The 19,518-nt window shown below is 46.3% G+C and overlaps 1 protein-coding gene across 1 annotated transcript; it reads left to right on the forward strand.

Annotated features, from left to right (window-relative positions):
• The first annotated feature begins 14,218 nt into the window (after positions 1-14,218).
• On the forward strand, positions 14,219-18,507 carry LOC100835216 (cysteine-rich receptor-like protein kinase 10). Its single transcript, XM_003567636.4, has 7 exons — positions 14,219-15,144; positions 15,608-15,709; positions 15,850-16,031; positions 17,080-17,290; positions 17,380-17,617; positions 17,734-17,884; positions 17,972-18,507. Exons 1-7 carry the CDS (start codon positions 14,265-14,267, stop codon positions 18,278-18,280), a joined length of 2,073 nt encoding a protein of 690 aa, XP_003567684.2. The 5' UTR covers positions 14,219-14,264; the 3' UTR covers positions 18,281-18,507.
• Positions 18,508-19,518: the final 1,011 nt, after the last annotated feature.

Genomic DNA, 19,518 nt, shown 5'->3' on the forward strand with positions numbered 1-19,518 from the left:
GTTTTGCAGCAGCCCTCGCGAGCTCATCCGCTGCCATGTTCTTGTCCCGGTGGACATGCTCGAACTGCAAGCCGTCAAATTCTCTCTCCATCTTGCGCACTTCCTCGACGTATGCCGCCATCTATGGACATCCATATTCCTTGTTCACTTGGTTGACCACGAGTAGGGAATCTCCGCGGACAATCAAGCGCCTAACGCCGAGCTCCTTTGCTGCTCTTAGCCTGACGAGCAAGCCTTCATATTCTTATGTGTTGTTCGTTGATCTGGGGAAGTCCAGGAGAACCGCGAACTTAAGCTGATCTCCAGTTGGGGATTCGACCAACACACCGGCACCCGCGCCCTCATAGGTGAAGGAGCCGTCAAAGTACATGACCCAACGCCCACCATCTTCTACGCCGGGCCAGTTGGTTTCGGGCTCCTCCCCAGTGATCATGGATGTAGTCCACTCGGCCACGAAATTAGCCAACGCGGCACTCTTGATGCTTTTCAAATTTCTGAACTTTAGGTTGAATTCCGAGAGCTCCATTCTCCATTCCGCCACTTGCCCGATCGCTTCTTGGTTCGTGAGGGCTCGCTCCAGACAGAACCCTGTTACGACGGTGATGAGATGCACCTGGAAATAGTGGCGTAGCTTCCGGGACCCCAAAAGGCTGCCGAGTAGCAGCTTCTGAATCTGCGGGTACCTCTGCCCCCCGTCTCGTAGCACCGTATTGACGAAGGTACACAGGACGCTCAGCAAGACGTCGTCGGGTAAGCGGAGCCCCGGGGGGATCCATCCCATCCCCCCGGTTGCCCCACTTGTTCCGCCCCCGAGACGTTACCTCCTCCTAAGCCCTCTCCGGGGGTCAGCGCCCCGGAGGTAACCCCGGAAGTTCCGGTCCTTGGCCGTAACCCCGTAAGTTCCGGTCCTCGGCCGTAACCCCGGAAGTTCCGCAAATTCCATTGGGGGGTAACCGAGAGCACCCCGAGGTTCACCCGGAGGTTGGGGCGGAAGTTCCGGTGCCTAGAGAGTTCGGTGCACAGGAAATGATTTTCCGAATTGTCTTTTCTCTCTCTCACTTTGGGTAGGTTTTATGTGGGTGCAAATATGGTAGATTTGTGTACGTGAAGTTGATTCACCATTACCTTCCCATTTGGACTCGCTCTTTATAGTACGGAGTTCCTACGGCGACTCAATATAAATAAAAAGCCGCTAAACACCGCTAAGCTTCTTTCCTTTTTTGAGGGCAACGAACCATCTTGTGCCATTCGATATCAAATCTGAAACACTCAAGCAAACGGTTAGTCCACGTGTCATGTTGTCATTAACACCAAAACACTTAGGGAGGGAAATGCCCTTTCAGCGTCCACCCTCTTCCTGCCTCGACCCGACAGGTCGGGTTGTCTGGACGCGACGGAGCAGGTCGCCCCATCACCGGGCATGGGCGGTGCAGGCCCCGTCTTGTCGCTACACAGTGCAGATTCCTTGCTTGTTTTACTCTTCTGTCGCCCCAACTACTGAGCCAGAGGCTTTAAAGGGGCTGACAGGTCGCACCACGTGTGGCGCTCATGCCTTGCATCCGCCTGCTGAACAACGAGCCCTCACCAGAGCCCCGACGGGGTAGTGCCAGGCCAGCCCCAAGAGGCACTTGGACCCCGACTACCGGGAGTCCGACACAAGCCCGTGGGCCACGGCGTGCCAGGCCCGACACAGATTAATCGGGCCGAACAAAGAGCACGCCTGTGTCGTGCGTGGGCTTCATCCTCCGTTTAGATTATTTTTCCCATACCGGGCCTCCAGCAGATAGGCTTGGGCCTCTTTTTTCCTTTTATTTTACTTTTTTGGCATCTTCTCATGCTGGGCTAAGCCCAATTAGCATTTTTTTTCTTTTTCTTTTTTTATTGTTAGGCTACGTTTTGTTTTTGTTTTTCTCCTTGCTAGGCTGGATGGGCCCGGGCTATTTGACAGGCCTCGTCGGGCTTAAATGGGTCGGGATGGTCCGGTGGGGCTTCAGGTTGTGCGTGGGCTGCCAGGGGCATTTTGGGGCCGGGCTTGTTTTTCTCCTTGCTAGGTGGGACGGGCCCGGGTTTGTTTTTCTCCTTGCTGGGCGGGACGGGCCTGGGCTATTTGTCAGGACCAGTCGGGCTTAAATAGGTCGGGACGGTCCGGTGGGGCGTCGGGCTATGCCTGGGCTGCTAGGGGGCATTTTGGGGCCGGCCTGGCCCGGCCCGATGGCCATCTATATCCATCAACATCGTCAATTCTAAGATTTGCCGGTTTAGTCTCTCAGAGGTGCTCATAGAGGTACGACGTGCGTTCTGATGTTTGCGTATTTGTTGGCGTTTGCGTTTGTACGGTATTTCTCAATAAAAAAAATCACTCTTTATGGTAACCAAACACTTCGATGTATATAAACTGAAGCAAATATGAAAACTGCAGTAGTAGTTGGATGTATTGGTGGTGGTGGAGAAATTTTTGGTTCCTAATTTGATGTTCGGTTTTGATGATGTGTGGGAGGGGATAAACATATACTCCCTTTGTTCCTTAAATTAAGACGGTCAAGAAAACAATATACGCCATAACTTAATGAATGGAGGGATGGCCTGTTTAACTCTTTTATTTTATATTCAGAGCCCATCCCCTCTTTCTCTAGGAAACAGAGATACCTGAGCTGGCCATCTAAGTTGACCGAAACAATAAGAGAAAGTTCACCTGAACTAGATTCAGGCTGCTGCAGGTAGTGAGGCCTGTCAGGCTAAAGTGGCTAGGCCGGCCCGGGTTGGGCTCATGTGCCGTGTCTGGGTCCGGGGTTCGCTGCAACGGACTGTCACGGCATGCCCCATTGGATCTTGATTCGTCCTCATTTGGGTCCTCCAGGTCTTCATCGAAATTTCTATAGCCCGCTGAGATGTATCAATGTGGGTGAGCCCAAGCTTCTTTCAAATCGAGAACATACATATGCACTTATGGAGAAGATGGGCCGCCAACTCCTATACTTGCTTGCATCATGGACAATTAGACATAGCCCACAATTCGGCCACCTCCACATTCCATACGGTCGGGCGTTCATAGCTTGTCTCGAATAGCAACCTAGGTGAACATTTGTGCTTTGGAGGTGTACACACCTTCAAAACAACAACCCAGCACATCACGACCATCGATTTGCCGAAGGTGGTGAATATATTCCCCGAAACAACCCCTCTTTCTCTATGAAATAGAGATAATGAGCTGGCCACCTAAGTTGATCAAAACGATAAGAAAAGTGTAGCTGAACTAGATTTAGGCTGCTGCTGGTTGTGAGGCCCGCCAGGCTAACGTGGCTAGGCTGCCCGGCTGGGCTCACGTGCCATGTCTGGGTCTGAGGTTCGCCACACGGGCTGTCACGGCATGCCCCATTCTGGCGGGCCCGGGTCAGGCCGTTGGCCAGATATAAAATATACACTGAATGTTTTATCATTCTAGTATGGGAAATGTATTATTTTTCGTCCCTCAACTTGACGGAAAGTTCGATTTTCGTCCCTAATTTGTTTTTACCCAAAATTTTGTCCGCCAACTATCAAAACCGGAATCTTTCGGTCCCTTTGTCGAACCGAAGCGGTTTCCTGGCTCCGATGGCCAGTTTCGGTCATAGATTTGTAAGATTTGGGATTAGGAATCGGGTGTTTGACAAAATTGGTTGGTGTTGAATGTGTGGTTGTTGTTCAAAACTCACAAGCACCAATTTCAAGAAGATTTGGCAACCCCCATGAGTGAAAACCGGACACGTGAACTAGAAAACCGTTTCGGTTTGAGTGGAGGGAGCTTTAACAGTTGGAGGGTGAAAAAGGCATGAATTTTTTTAGAAACGAAAATTATGATAAATTAAAGGACGAAAGAAATATTTTTCTCCCTTAGTAAAAAAGAAATATCACGCGGGGAGCTTGGGAAGCGTTGGATGTTCGGTTTTGCGCGTTGGAGTACGGATGGAACAACCACGGGAGCATTAGCCAATGTTGTGTCTGTAATTCTGTATGCATACTTGACGATGTGACGCATGCATGCAGTGGACCAGCCTTTCTGGGCAGTCAGATGCACTGCAAAGAGCACAGGGCCTGTCTCGCACATGCGACAACAGTGTATAGGTCCCAGTGTTGCTCAAGTTTCAGAAAAAAAAATCTTGGCTCTCTATCTAGCGGCGCTATTTTTTTAAAAATAATATAATTTTTTTAATCATTTTCGAAAATAATACGCGTTTTTCAGAATTTACAAAAATAATGCGGCCTTGGCCTGGACGAGGCCGATTGGGCCTAGTCGGCCTGGCCCAAGCCGATTAGGCCCAGTCGGCCTCGGCCAGGCCGACTGCATGCCGCCTGCCGAGCGCGCGAGGCAGTCGGCCTGGCCCAGGCCGACTGAAGTCCATTTGGCTTCGGCCAGGCCGACTGGTCCAGTGGGTTTGGGCCAGGCCGACTGGATTCGGTCGGTTTGGGCCAGGCCGATTGAAAGTCATTAGGCCCATTTTTCGATTCGGATCATCGTGGTCTTTTGAACTAAAAGACTCGACAACTTGGATAAAAGTAACACGCCGAATCCGATTGGAAGAAATTAGGCTTCGCCGCTAGTTCGTTGCATGATCAACGCATACACGGCCGAGGCATTTTTGTCTCGAATCCATGCGGTTTTTTGAACTAAAAGACTTGACAACTTGGATAAAGAGTAACATACATTGATAATGTGCTGGACAATTTTTCTGTCGATTCTTTGCGGTTTCTTTGAACCGAAAGACTTGACATTTGGATGAATTTGGATAAATTAACATACATCGATAATGTCCTGGTTACGGAACCAAAGCATGACTAAATTAACATACATAGGTAATACCGCAATTGGACATTATTAAAAATAGCAAATACATTTGAAACACAAGCACTACTGAGTCCACTTAGGCCATTTTCCACTCGTATCGCCACGTTCTTCTGCAGCCTTTGCCACGGTGGCCCTTTCTCTTTGCCTCTCCCTTTCTGCCTCACGTGCATCCTTGCGCTTTCGTTCTTCCTCTTGCATCTCAAGCGCTTTCTCCCTGTTTTTCCTTAGTGCTTCGTCAATCCAACGACGTTGTTCCTCCCTATGCTCTTTCATCTCTCTCTCTTGCTCCTCTTTCTCCTGGGCTACAGCTTTTTCTGCATGCTCCTCCGCGTGGAAACGCTGTCATGCATTTCGGGACCTTGTTTTGATCTCTTCCACCGCCCAATCCGGCATCTCCGTGTCAATCCAACGATACCACATGCATAGGGACGGAGGAGACTACAAAAAAGCCTACTGTTACAAATCTGATATGACATAGAAAACATGTTTTAGAACACCTAAATGTGCTTACCGGAGGCTTGTCGTACGGCGAAACCGGGACAGGTGGTTCATATGCATAGTTCGCGCACATGAAAAACCTCATGCCCAGCTTATCTAAAAAATCTGTCACCTCCTTCACCTTGCATAGATTGCCGCACCAACACCTGAGATGTTCCACCCCCCGAGGCAACATCGCATATTTCATCCTCGTCGGCCTCTCGCCCTGGTCGGAGCAAGGCAAACTCATTGGGGGACACTGGAATATTGGGAAAAACAGTAGTGGGAAGGATGCTTGGATGACTACCGGAGATGAGATATTTATAGGCTCTCAAACTCATTCTCCCACCACCGTTTCCCGCCTCCTTTTCGCGCCACCGTTTCCTGCCTGGTTTTCCCGCCACCGTTTTCCCCCGCCTCCTTTTCGCGCCACCGTTTCCCGCCTGGTTTTCCCGCCTCGTTTTCGCGCCACCATTTCCCGCCTCGTTTTCCCGCCACGTTTTCGCGCCAGCGTTTCCCGTCTATTTGTATCTTCTGTAACTATAAAAGACCGTCCATGGTATTGAAGTGTAGTCTCACCATTTCGTCTGGGAAGATGTCATCCGGCTTCCCAGATGATCGTAGATTTTGGTCAGGTATGTCCCGAGAGCTATTGTGGTTAGCCGGTGATTTCAAGGTAGACAATAGGATAGTTCCATGGGACGAACTCATTAGTAGTGACATCCTACGAACTGAGCTGGGCCACCAATTATATAGGTGCAATTTTCCATTGAGGAATTGTGCAGAGATACGGCAAGAACTGCTAAGGTTGCACGAGAGGTGGAAGAAGCACAGTGAAGGTAAGAGTGAGTCATACCTACAATGGGCTAGAAAACATCCATTGTTATGGGTTGAAGAGGAGGAATCCGATGAAGATATCTTCATGCCAAGAAAAACGGGTAAGAGTTCTTCATCGTTCAAGGGGAAGAGTACTGCACCGTTGAAGCGAAAGAGCACATCATCGTCCAAGGGGAAGAGTACATCATCGTCCGATGAAGATATCTTCATGCCAAGCAAAACGGGTAAGAGTTCTTCATCGTCCAAGGGGAAGAGTACTGCACCGTCGAAGGGGAAGAGCACATCATCGTCTAAGGGCAAGATCACTTCATCTTCGTAGGGCTAGAGTTAAGTTATCTTATTTTAAGTTGTCAGTTTTAATTTCAGTCTTTCTATTGCATATGTATTTCAGTCCTGCCGTTATTTATATGCAAATGTAACTTGAATAAGAATGCGAAAATTAGTAACATGTCTCTCTCATACATAGGTAGAAATATGTCTCATACATAGATAGAAATATGTCTCATACATAAGACCTACATGCAAATATCAGGCAGGCGTCTGGGACAGCGTTCTGGAGGTGCCTGTGGCGTGGTCCAGCCATACCTATGAGGTGGCACTAGTTGCGCGGAGGAATCACGGACCCATCCTCACGATACTGTGTATCCTAATGTGTGGGGTCTGGTGGCGGAGTACTGAACATCCAGCTGTGTTGGACAGAATAGTCCTCTCCTTGAGCGTTGCTCACTACCCCACGAGGGTTCGGACAACGACGACTGATGCCCATAGGCTCCTGCATGTGGGAAAGTACTTAGCATTACAATTGTGTAGTAGTCATGTTAATGAACACAATAGATAGAAATATACATACCCTGTGGCTGGGTCTGTGGACGAAACTCGAAGTTCATCCTGGGACTCTGCAGGTGCCAATAGTCGAAAGAAGACTGCGGCTGGTGCCACGACGAACCTCCGGCCTGCTCAGGAGGAGGTGGCCTGGGCGTCGACTGCTCTGGTAGACGTGGACGCGGGTGGTGTCGGGGGTGCGGTGCTTCCTGCTGACGTGGCCGCTGCTGGTGCGTGGAGTGACGAGGGGGCCTACGGACGCCTGGTGGTGAACGACGTCCGAAGTGCGGGTGCACGTGATAGCAGGGTAAACAGAGCGTAGCTTCTCCTCCATTCATCCAAGCCAGGACTGGTGCGGCTCCCGTGGTAGTAGAAGTGGACCGGTCGAAAGCGAACGTCCATACGCAGCGAACTCGGCCTGTAAATCCTGTGTCAACTGAGCTTGCAATTGGCACGAAGAGTATTACATATATATGGCAAAGTACGTAACAAATACATGCATTATGTTAAGAGAAGATACTTACCGCGTGCTGTCTAGAGCCTGAAGTAGACTGGCGGGTACATATCTTGCAAACTTGGCTCGGCTATCTCCTGGGGGTGAGAGTGCTGAATGATGCTCAATCGGGTAGCTGTCATGTACCTCTGCAAATATCCGTTGAATAGATCGAGATCAAAAGCCGCCAATGGCCAAACCCATGTCGTCGCAGTCTCCCACTCTGTGACGTACGACTGATCCCTCTGCAGCCACTGAGTCTGGGTCCTGGTACTTCTCTTCCTTGTAAACCTAAGATCGCATAGAATGTTGAACAATTAAATTATGGACAATTCTGGATGACAATCATAAATTGGAGAACTGCACATACCTGTGGACGATCTGTGGAAGTGGATCCTCCGTCGGTGGAGGAATGGCCAACTAGCGTGCCCCAAACTGCCTCATGACCCATTGCTGGGCCATCTCCTCCACGCAGACGTCGAAGATGATCTTTGATTTTGTCATCCAGTAAGCGTAATCTCTCGTGCAAACCGTGGACATCCCGCCAGGGTATCTATCTTCGATGGCGTCCTGTGTGTACGGCTCTCAGACAACCACCTCAGAGTGCAACACGTCGAACTGCTCGTTGAATGATGGGTAGCAATTCCTGACCTGATCGTGTGCAAAGCGTCTCTGTAAAAAAAAGAAGTTAGCTTCATTCATGGTTTATGTAAACTAATGTATGAATTTCACATTCGACATACCTTGCTACGTGTCCAAATTGTCGCGAAAGTAGGCAGGTCGATGTGTTCTAAGTCAAACAACTCCTGCTCAGGGTTAGGGTAATCACCCATAATGTCTGGTCGGCCGATAGAAAACCTCTCCCATGACCAGAGCTGAAACAATAAAGGACATCCAAGCAGGGCTGACTTGGGCGACGCAAGCTGGCAAGCGTTGCACATACCTCGGTACGTAGCCGCTAAGACGGCCGAACCCCAACTCCTCTATGTGATGTCATCACCACAAGTTGCATTCGCGATCTCCACTGCAATAGGGATGTAGCGTGCGCTAATGGTGGTGACGTGGTTCTCGGTGAACATCACCTTCTCGAGAAGCCACATTATATATGCCTCAAGGCTCCGAGTGATCTGAGGCTCAGTCATTTGGGTCTCTGGATACCCAAACTTCTGAATCTGCATGCAACAAAAACCAAGTGGTAGTAAACCCATGCAAGTATATGAGGTATGCTCTTAGATATAATAACTTAAAACACATCGATCTAACCTGGTAATTGAGCAACCAATCTAGCTTAGGTCCGTGAGCCTCCGAGGTGAGTGGCCCAGCTCCGGCAAGAATACCTTGAAAACGTAGGGCACAAATTAACACATAGTTCCACATAGAGTACAAATTAAAACACAGGGCATAAATTAACACATACCTTGAAAGCGTAGTGCCATACACTCCTGCCAATCAGCTGGTGCCTACAACAGTCCTATGGGATCACCCACCAATGGTAGTCCCAGCAGCATCGACACATCCTGGAGAGTAGGAGCCATCTCTCCCCAGCGAAACGTGTGTGTCTTGGGCCTCCATCTGTCCACTAAGCAGCTCAGCAGCGAGTGGTCAATTTGTAGCTGTGTAGAGTTGAAGTCTCGTCGCTCGCCCTCTACCATTTCCGCACGAGTTGCCTCAGCAAGTTGTGCGAAAGGTAAAAGACTAGCCCACTTCAAACTGCATAAATAAAATGGACATGCAATGGATGAATAAATAAAATGGACATGCAAGGGATGAATAAATAAAATGGACATGCAAGGGATGATTGAATAAAATGTACATGTAAGGGATGAATAAATAAAATGGACATGCAAGGGATGATTGAATAAATACCGCTGAATCCAGGCAGGGTGTATCATCCAATTTTTCTTAGGAGTGCGCGTGACAAGGGGCTCGACACTCATAGGATGCGCCACCAATCGAGCAGCCCGATGCTTACTCTCAATCTCTTGAGATAGCAATGATACTCTCTCCATTTTGTACCTACAACATTTATAAACATAGTTAGACATACAAATTAAAGTTCAGCATAGTTAAACCGAGAGTACATATTAAAACATAGTTGAACAAAGCGTAAAAATTAACACACAGTTCCACACAGAGTACAAATTAAAACATAGGGCACAAATTAACACTTAGTTTCACAGAGTACAAAATAAAACTTAGTTCCACATAGAGTACAAATTAAAACTTAGTTTCACAGAGTACAAATTAAAACTTAGTTTCACATATAGTACAAATTAAAACATAGGGTACAAATTAACACATAGTTTCACATATAGTACAAATTAAAACATAGGGTACAAATTAACACATAGTTTCACATATGCATGATAAGCCTAGTTTCTTCCTCTCCCTCGTCGTCCACGTCTCCCTCTTCCACGGGCAGTAGCTCCACCAGTATCGAAAGTTGGACAATAAGTGTCCCTGTGGCCAAAATGGTTGCATAGAAAACATTGTCGTGACGGTCCTCCGGCTTCAGATTCATCCATATCATTTCAGATGCGCCTGGACGGGCGTCTGCATGTGCCTGTCCGCAGTAGCCCGGGGTCAGGGATGTACCGCCTTTCACCAGGGGTTACCTTGTTGAAATTGCCCATTGCACGAAACCCTGGCATCTCACCCGTCCATGTGCTAAGCACAGACTCTTTCAGGTAATAGGGAGACACAAATGAGATTGCGTCCATCCCTAGCTGCCCGCAAGCAGCAAGTATATGTGAGCAAGGAAGGTGAAGCAACTTTGGTTTGTTGCAGGTGCACTCACACGTTGGGCACACTTCAGTTCCAATCTTCACCTCCTGTGTCCTCAATTCATTTCCAACGCCAAACTTGTCAGTTGGCAAGCGCACCTCAAACTTGTGTTCTTGATTACCGATGGCGACGACAGTATGAGACCTAGCTTTTTCCATCTTCTCATCCATGTACTTCATAATCTTTTCACAGTACGGTGTATTTGGGTTGTTCATGATATGCATTTCAGCTCTCTGGCATCTTTCTCTGAAATACTTCACCGTGCCATGGAAAATACCCTCGACGATGGCTGTAAGTGGTAAAGCTCTATTTCCCCTCAAGACAGAGTTGTATGTGTCTGCCAGGTTAGTAGTCATGATGCCGTACCTAGCGCCATGTGTGTCGTGCAGCAAAGACCACCGCTCCAGAGTCTCGTGCTCTATCCACTGCTGAAAGTTTTTAATCAGGCTCCCAACCCTTCTCCTAGTGCCGGGTGGGTCAAATCCTGGCAAGTCACAAAGCCCAACAGGTTCTTCCTCAGATGGTCATGTTCCAATTGATGTCTGTGCAGCCACTGCTGCTACATGTGCTGCTACCGCCGCGTTTCGTGCCGCTGTCCTCTCCCTAACATGTTTCTTCATGAACTCATCAAGATAACCACGTATCCTAGTGTACTTCCATTGTTGGTTCTGTTTGCAGAGTTTCTTGAATAGATTCATAAGTGACTTGTTCCTGAACTGCGAGAAGAAGTTGGCCCCCAAATGCCGCATGCACCAACGACTCTGCATGTCCTGCCATGGAGTCTGTTCATCAGGCCCAGGGTTTGTCAGTGTCCTTATCGCACTGAGTATGCCTGCATGTCTGTCATGAAGGATGCACACATTCGGCTTATCATGCACAACTGCTCTCTTGAGCTGCCTGAAAAACCATAACCAACTTTCAGTGTTCTCACCCTCCACGAAAGCAAATGCGAGCGGAACGATTTGATTGTTGCCGTCATGCCCATCATTCACGGTCATAGCTGAAGAGAAGTGCTGATTCCATGATGCAGGAATCGGCACCTCCTCTTCGTCCGACTCATGAGACTCATCGTCATAAGAACTACGACCATCTGTATTTTCATCCTCCATCTCGTTCTGCAAGTGACCATCTTCTTCGTCCGCATCTGCCTCGCCAGTGTACTCATCCTCTCCTACTGCCTCGGAGCTCTGGCCTGATTCATAACCACCACCTCCAGCATTTGACACAGAGTTTGCATTGGACAAGTCATAACTTGATTCACCCTCGCCTTCAGCTGGATTGGTCTCATGAGCGACAACCTGGATTAAGGCGACAGGTGTAGTTCCCCTTTTCTTACAACTTTCTAACCAGCGCACCCACTTTGATGTCCGGTCTATCGGCCTCAAAACCCAGAAAATATTTGAACTTGACTTGGTCCACAATGCTTGCACACGGACGGTGTATGTTTCAGGATTGACCGCTAAACATCCTACCAACCATTCCTACAACTAACTATACGCCCATGTTTGAGGGGCCTTTAGATCCAACTCCACATACTTAAACTGACTCAGATCAGCTCCGTGCTCGATTGTTAAGACAGTACCGGACCGTAGTAAAAAACAAACTTCACTACACCGGACATCTCGGATGCCTAAAAAAATGTTTAGACGCGTCAAATACTAAGCAGTACGGCATATAAAAAATATTATGACGCGTCAAATACTAGGCAGTACGGCATATAAAAAATATTATGACGCGCCAAATACTAACCTGTACGGCATATAAAAAATATTATGACGCGTCAAATACTAACATGTACGGCATATAAAAAATAGGCAGTACGGCATATAAAAAATATTATGACGCGTCAAATACTAGGCAGTACGGCATATTAAAAATATTATGACTCATCAAATACTAAGCAGTACGACATATTAAAAATATTATGACGCGTCAAATACTAAGCAGTACGGCATATTAAAAGTATTATGAAACGTCAAATACTAAGCAGTACGGCATATTAAAAATATTAATATGCGTCAAATACTAAGCAGTACGGCATATTAAAAATATTATGACACGTCAAATACTAAGCAGTGCGGCATATTAAAAATATTATGACGCGCCAAATACTAAGCAGTACGGCATATTAAAAATATTAATAAGCGTCAAATACTAACCAGTACGGCATATTAAAAATATTAATACGCGTCAAATACTAACCAGTACGGCATATTAAAAATATTAATACGCGTCAAATACTAAACAGTACGGCATATTAAAAATATTAATACGCGTCAAATAGTAAACAGTACGGCACAAATAAAATCTAGCCTAATCAAAACATATTACTACCGGCCAAACTATTTGGACACGTCAAATACTAAGCAGTACGACAGATTTAAAATATTAATAGGTGTCAAATACTAAACAATACGGCATAAAAAAAAATCTCATCTATCAAAACATATTACTACCGGCCATAATATTTAGACGCATCAAATACTAAGCAGTACGACATTAACCGTTGTCCAAAATAATGAGCACTACCAAACGCTAAAACATACTTCTGGCATCACCACCATTGCTCCAATCAAAACATATACATTGAAGCAGTACACACGTATCCTCATAAACATCATGTGTCTAAGCAGTACACACGTATCCTCATAAACATATACATTATAGGATAAATACGTGAGAGATTAGGATTTACCCTTGAATCGTGTGAACCCAACCTCGAGCAGCCTCACGGTCACCAGATGAGCACCACCACCTCCAAACTCCTCCAAACCACCATCATTGCTCCAACTTTGCACCACAAAATTAGCTCCACATGGCCAATGAAAACAGTAGATCGAGGTGTCTTTGGGTGCCAACTAGGTAGGGGATGCGATTTTGTGGGTTAAATGGGATCAAAATGCACTAATTTGGGCTAGAAAATGGGGGCATTTGAGGAGGAAATGAAGAACATAGAAGAGAAGGAGCTAGCTGCTGTGAGAACGAGCAGAGGAGGAAGAAGCTGGGCTGCTCGGGCACGCACGGGAGGGATGGGAAGGGAAAGTGAAAAAGGAAAAAGGGAAAAGATTCCAGCCCGGAACCCACCAGGCTGTTTTCAGCCACGGCGAGGCCGACTGGCCAGTCGGCCTGGGCGAAGCCGACTGGGCTTCAGTCGGCCTGGGCCAGGCCGACTGGCTCGTGGGGCCCCCGCGCGCACGACAGGCGGCCTGGCCGAGGCCGACTGGGCCTAATCGGCGTGGGCCAGGCCGACTGGGCCCATTCGGCCTCGCCCAGGCCGAGGCCGTATTATTTTTGATATTTTTGAAAAACACGTATTATTTTTAAAAATGATTAAAAAAATCGTATTATATAAAAAAAATTAGCTCTCGCGTGTGGCCTTTACCGCTGTTCTTGTTAGAATTAAATGTACGGAAAAATATTGATATAACTTACTCCCTCCGTTCCATAATTCCTGTCGAAAATGCGGTGGAACAGAGGGAGTACTAAATAACTGTAATAAGATGCGGTGGCTATTTCTTAGACTCGTTTTAGATAAAGATATTAAGTATGCCCGATTACTAGTCAATTATAGTACTCCCTCCGATCGGTATTACTTGTTTCAAATTTGCCTAAATATGATGTATCTTTGTGTAAAAAGCGTCTAGATATATGTAATATTTCGACAAGTAATTCCGACCGGAGGGAGTACTGTAATATTAAAATATGTTTTTTTGACACAAAATATTCAAATATGTGATGAATAATTAAAATTATTTGGGGATCATCGACGGCTGAATAATCCCCGGCCAGAAAATTCTAGGAAACTTCTCTCGCGTGTAAACACTATTCCCATTCTTTGGACGCTGCATGATTGCGCGGTTGAGAAGTCTCGCTTGACGGCTAGCCCAGGGCATTTCCATGTGATGTTGATAGGAGTGACTAGTGAGTCAAGGGTCGTTGACGGAGTGCATCCAATGGAACCTGAGACTGAACGACATGAGTAAACCCGCTGTGCGTCGCATTCATTGTGACAAAAAATACTCCAGGAACATGTGCGCAATGGCCATGGCTATCCTCCTCCTCCTTCTCCTTCTCCTGCCTCTCGCCGCTGCCCAGTGGCAATCCTGCGACGGAATCAGCAACTACACAGCAAGGAGCACGTACGAAACCAACCTGAGGCTCCTGTCGTCCGCCCTCCCAAAGAAAGCCGCGTCTAACAGCACTCTCTTCGCCACCGGCACCGCCGGCGATGTTCCCGACACCGTCTACGCCCTTGCGCTCTGCCGCGGGGACACCAACGCTTCCGCCTGCGAGGACTGCGTGGCCACCGCCTTCAAGGACGGGCAGAGGCTCTGTCCGTACGATAAGGGTGCCACCTTGTACTACGATCCCTGCATGCTTAGCTTCTCCGACCAGAATTTTCTCGCCACCAACGACAATAGCGGTGTGCTTCTCCTCATGAACACCCAGAACTTCACGATGAGCGCCGATTCGGCCAGGCTCTTGTTGTTCAATCTTTTGAACAGCACGACCCAAGCAGCCGTAAACAGCCCGAGGAGGTTCACGACTTCGCGCTTAGACGTCGGCTACAACTTCCCGACGCTGTTCTGTCTCATGCAGTGCACGCCCGACCTGACAGCCGCCGAGTGCGCGGCCTGTTTCCAGGATTTCCCACAGATCACTCTCCAGTACCTCGACGGAAGTCAAGGTGGTCGAATTCTCGGGAGGCGTTGTAGCATGAGATACGAGATATACCGGTTCTTTCAAGGGGACCCCCTGCCTCTTACCATCGTGGCCTCCGCAGTTCCGGCGACCAACAACACTGCGCCAGGGACGCCAGTTGCCGTGTATCCACAGCCGCAGGCGGAGCCTAAGACACCAGTTGGGGTACCACCACCGGAGGCACAAACGACGGTCCAAGAACAGCAAGGTATGTGATATATAATGTAAAATTCTGATCCTTCATGTGACACTTCGTTGATTCGACTTGGCTGTGTGCAAATTCCTTGATTTGGATAATACGGAGCGAATTTTCTGATAATTCCTTTTTGGACATGTCATACATCTTCTAGGAAAAAAAGCTTATGTTTGAGTAATTCACTTTTGCAATCTTCACTTAATTACCTTCCATCAACAAAAAAAATCTTCACTTACCAGGAAAATCGAGTGCATAGTTTTAGCTTACTTTACTTTATTTAATATAATAGTTTTCTAGCTTGTTGAAAGTCTTGCGTGTGGTAGGCTGGTAGCATCTTCAGACTTGCAAAGCAGAGCAGCTGAGCTTAGCAGTAGCAGTCGAATTATTGGGACATCGAAGTAATGCTTAATTGCTTATGAGATTTTGTACAAAATTGCAAATTTACCATGCGCTGATACTGTGTTATTATGCTTAGGACGGAACTCAAAGCTGTGGGTTATTGGTATCGCCGTTCCATTACTATTGATACTGCTCTGCTTTATCTTTGCCATTGTATGGATAAGAAGACGGAGAAAAGGTATGTTCTAATTTATCACGCGTCACAATAACGTTCTTCTAAAGAACAACCGCCGACTTTTTTATCTACTCACCCTTCTTTGGGTAATCAAAAGGTTTGATCCCAAATTAATCATGTATCCATGTGTGTGCTCGACTTAGGAAAGGCAAACTTGCAGAATCAAGCTGCGGCGAATAGAGGGGGGGAAGATGCACTGGTTTGGAGATTGGAAGAGAAGAGTTCAGACTTCACCCTCTTTGACTTTTCTGAGATATTGGACGCTACGCGCAACTTCTCAGAAGAAAACCGACTTGGGCAAGGTGGTTTTGGCCCTGTCTACAAGGTAAATAAAAGGTTTATTTTTGCAGGGGAAAATCAAAAGGGATGACTGTATGAATCGACAAATCGTATTCAAACAATAAAAAAATTCAATCACGTTTCCTTCCAAAAAATATATTCACTCATGAGTTTCTGAAATAAATCTGAGACATAGATTATACATTAACCAATACATTCGTGTTGTGCATGGCCAAAAGCACATTATTACATATTTACAATACCACTATTTATAGTCGCCAGTATATATGGAATTGTGTTGTGATGTGCCTAGTTCTCTAACCTACGTCGAAAAACAAATTATAAAGATCCATTAAACTACTTTCTTTATAGAACTACGAGAAAGTGGGCCGCATAGGATGCATATAGGTGCGGGGCATTTTTGATGTGGCTTCGTTAACGGCAATCATGACCGAATTGTCTTCTTGGGTCGCTACATCCGTGCCTCATACTCTCCCCGCAGCTGGCTATCAGCCTCCACACTTCCACGGTCCACACCATTGCAAACGCCAGCTTGCCTGATGAGAGGTACCCATCTGTCTGATTTGACCCAAATTGACAAATGGGGTACAAAGTGGATAAAACAATACTAGCAATAGTTACACAATATACAGTTGGCACTTGATCATAAAGATACACGCAGGTTGCTAATATATCCAGATTTACTAATTTATCTCAACCAAATGGGATCAGCATAAGAAACATCAAATGAAGCTGTAATTGAAAAGAAAAGAAATACTCCTTCCGATCCGAAAAGCTTGACGCGACGGCCGGAGGGAGGGAGTGAGTTTTTGTGAAGTGGCTGCGTCAACAAATTCGGATCAGAGGGAGTACTGTACTTGAGAAACCAGTTTTATTTGTTTTCGAATGTTGATTGGAATTCAGAAGTGGAAATTGAAGTATAAAGGAGTGAAAGGGAACATAGTCCATGCCATGGATATGTATTGTTGTATATGCAAAAAGGTTTTTTTCAAAATGAATATCTGTAATCCTTTTTCTGCCAATTCAGTGAAAATTCAATAGTGTCTGGAATATTGTTTTATACATGTTTCCAGGGCCAATTACCAGGTGGGATGGAAGTTGCAGTTAAAAGGCTTGCCTCACATTCGGGACAGGGATTCACAGAATTCAAGAATGAAGTTGAACTTATAGCAAAACTGCAACACAATAATCTGGTCAGACTCTTGGGATGCTGCATTCAAGGAGAGGAAAAAATTCTGGTGTACGAGTATTTGCTAAATAAGAGCTTGGACTTCTTTATATTTGGTATTCACAATGTAGCTCACTACTCAACATGTCATTCATCCATGCTATAAAATTATGTCTAATCTGTTGTTACCATGAGTAATTTGCAGATGGGAACAGAACAACTTTAGTTGATTGGAACAAACGCCGTTCGATAGTCGAAGGGATAGCACAAGGTCTTCTGTATCTGCACAAGCACTCTCGTCTGCGCATAATACATAGGGACCTTAAGGCCAGCAACATTCTGTTGGACCAGGACATGAATCCTAAAATTTCTGATTTTGGGCTAGCAAAAATTTTCAGCTCAAATGAAAGTCAAGGAAGCACAAACAGGGTGGTGGGAACATAGTAAGCATATCCCCTTAATTTATAGTACAGTTAATGCCTAAAACACCAGTAATTGTCTGATCACTTGAACTGAAAATGTTATTTAATATTTTACTTGTGGTTCTGAATCATTTCAGCGGTTATATGTCTCCAGAGTATGCCTCTGAAGGTATTTACTCGATCAAATCTGACGTGTTCAGCTTTGGTGTTTTACTTCTTGAGATTCTTAGCGGAAAAAGGAATTCTGGTTTCCACCAGTATGGGGAGTATCTTAACCTCCTCGGATACGTGAGTATCTTCTGAACTCGTACACACAACCGTATGTTTATCCTGTAGAAATTCTTGTCATGTATATCATGAAGAATGTTTCTCCAGTCATGGCAGCTCTGGATAGAAGGAAGTTGGCTTGAGCTGGTAGAAGCAGACATTGCTGGGGAGATCCATACAACAGAGGCTAGGAGGTATATTAACATTGCACTGATGTGCGTCCAGGAGAATGCAGATGATCGACCTACAATGTCAGATGTTGTTGCAATGTTAAACAGTGAGAGTGTTGTTCTTCCGGAGCCTAATCATCCAGCATACTTCAACCTAAGAGTATCTAAGGTACACGAATCGGCCAGTGTTGTTGATCCATGTAGTATCAACGACGTTACGATCACTGTGGAGCCAGATGGCAGATGATTGATCATTCATTTTACCTTTGTTCATGTCTAACGAATGGTTGTCTGTAGGCATTATCTTTATCTTTACTCTATTAAAGAGTCCATCGGTGGCGGCTGCCCGTCACCTCATTTTGTTGTGAAAAAACCCTTCTGGCCTCTTTCTATTGTAAAAAGAGAACTTTTTATCTCTTTCTAACTGAAACAATACTTAAATATTTTGCAAAAGGCTCCCATGGTGATGATGTTTGTCATCAAAGTTGGAATAAAAGATAATGTTGTAGTAAAATAAAACCCTTATATGGGCCGGGACGTAAATCCTACGTGGCGATGACCAAGTCAACATTTCGCAAGCACGAGTCAAAGACATCTACGTGGCGCGGTCAATCCTACGTGGCAGAGGAAGACTAGTCAACGAGTCAAGCCTCTCATGCCATGGTCAAGGGGTCAAATGAGCTAGAGTGGAGGGCAAGAAAAGTGAGAGGAGCGGGCCCTTAGTCCATGGTGGACCATGGACCAAGCCCTACTTTTCTCACATAGTGCACACAAAAGTTATGAACCAAAAGAGTTACTTTTATCCTTTTACCCCCACTTTTCTCTCTCCCTCAAGGGTAGCCATGGTCATTTGTCATGGACCCTAGGCTATAAATACCCTCCATGGGGGCATGTATCATTCACTCTCACTTGAATAAACTCAAGGGGAGAGGGCTAGAGCCTCTTGCAAAGAGCTCTAGTTTCGAGATCCGGAAAGACACGTTCGGCCCGGACTCGAAGGAGAAGGGATTGGGTTAGAGTTCCGAGGGTATCCTAACCTCGATACTTGGAAAGACGCGTTCGGTCCAAATACGAGGCGGCCCCGACGAACCTCTCGCCTGAAGATCCGCTCGGCCCAAGCCCTCGGCTAACAACCCCCTCGAAACCTTTCCTAACATAGGATTAAGTCGCACCCGCAAGGTCGACCGAACCTATTCAAAAAATATCGACGTGTCAACTTGTCCAAAGTGTATAGCGACCTTCGCTATAAGGCCGGCATACACGCCCTACATTTATACCCGCACTTGTGCCATCGAGCGTTGGCACCCCTTACTCTAATTGTTGTCGAAAACAACAACAGATAATTTTGAAGATAGAGGGCATGATGGGAAGAGAGGGAAAACTCATCGACACAATTACATACTCCTTCCGTTCTATATTAAGTGACAAAATATTACATGTATCTAAACATCTTTTTAGTATAGATACATCCATATTTGCACGAAC

The sequence above is a fragment of the Brachypodium distachyon genome, chromosome 2 (genome assembly GCF_000005505.3).
Source record: "Brachypodium distachyon strain Bd21 chromosome 2, Brachypodium_distachyon_v3.0, whole genome shotgun sequence".
Classification (NCBI taxonomy): domain Eukaryota; kingdom Viridiplantae; phylum Streptophyta; class Magnoliopsida; order Poales; family Poaceae; genus Brachypodium; species Brachypodium distachyon.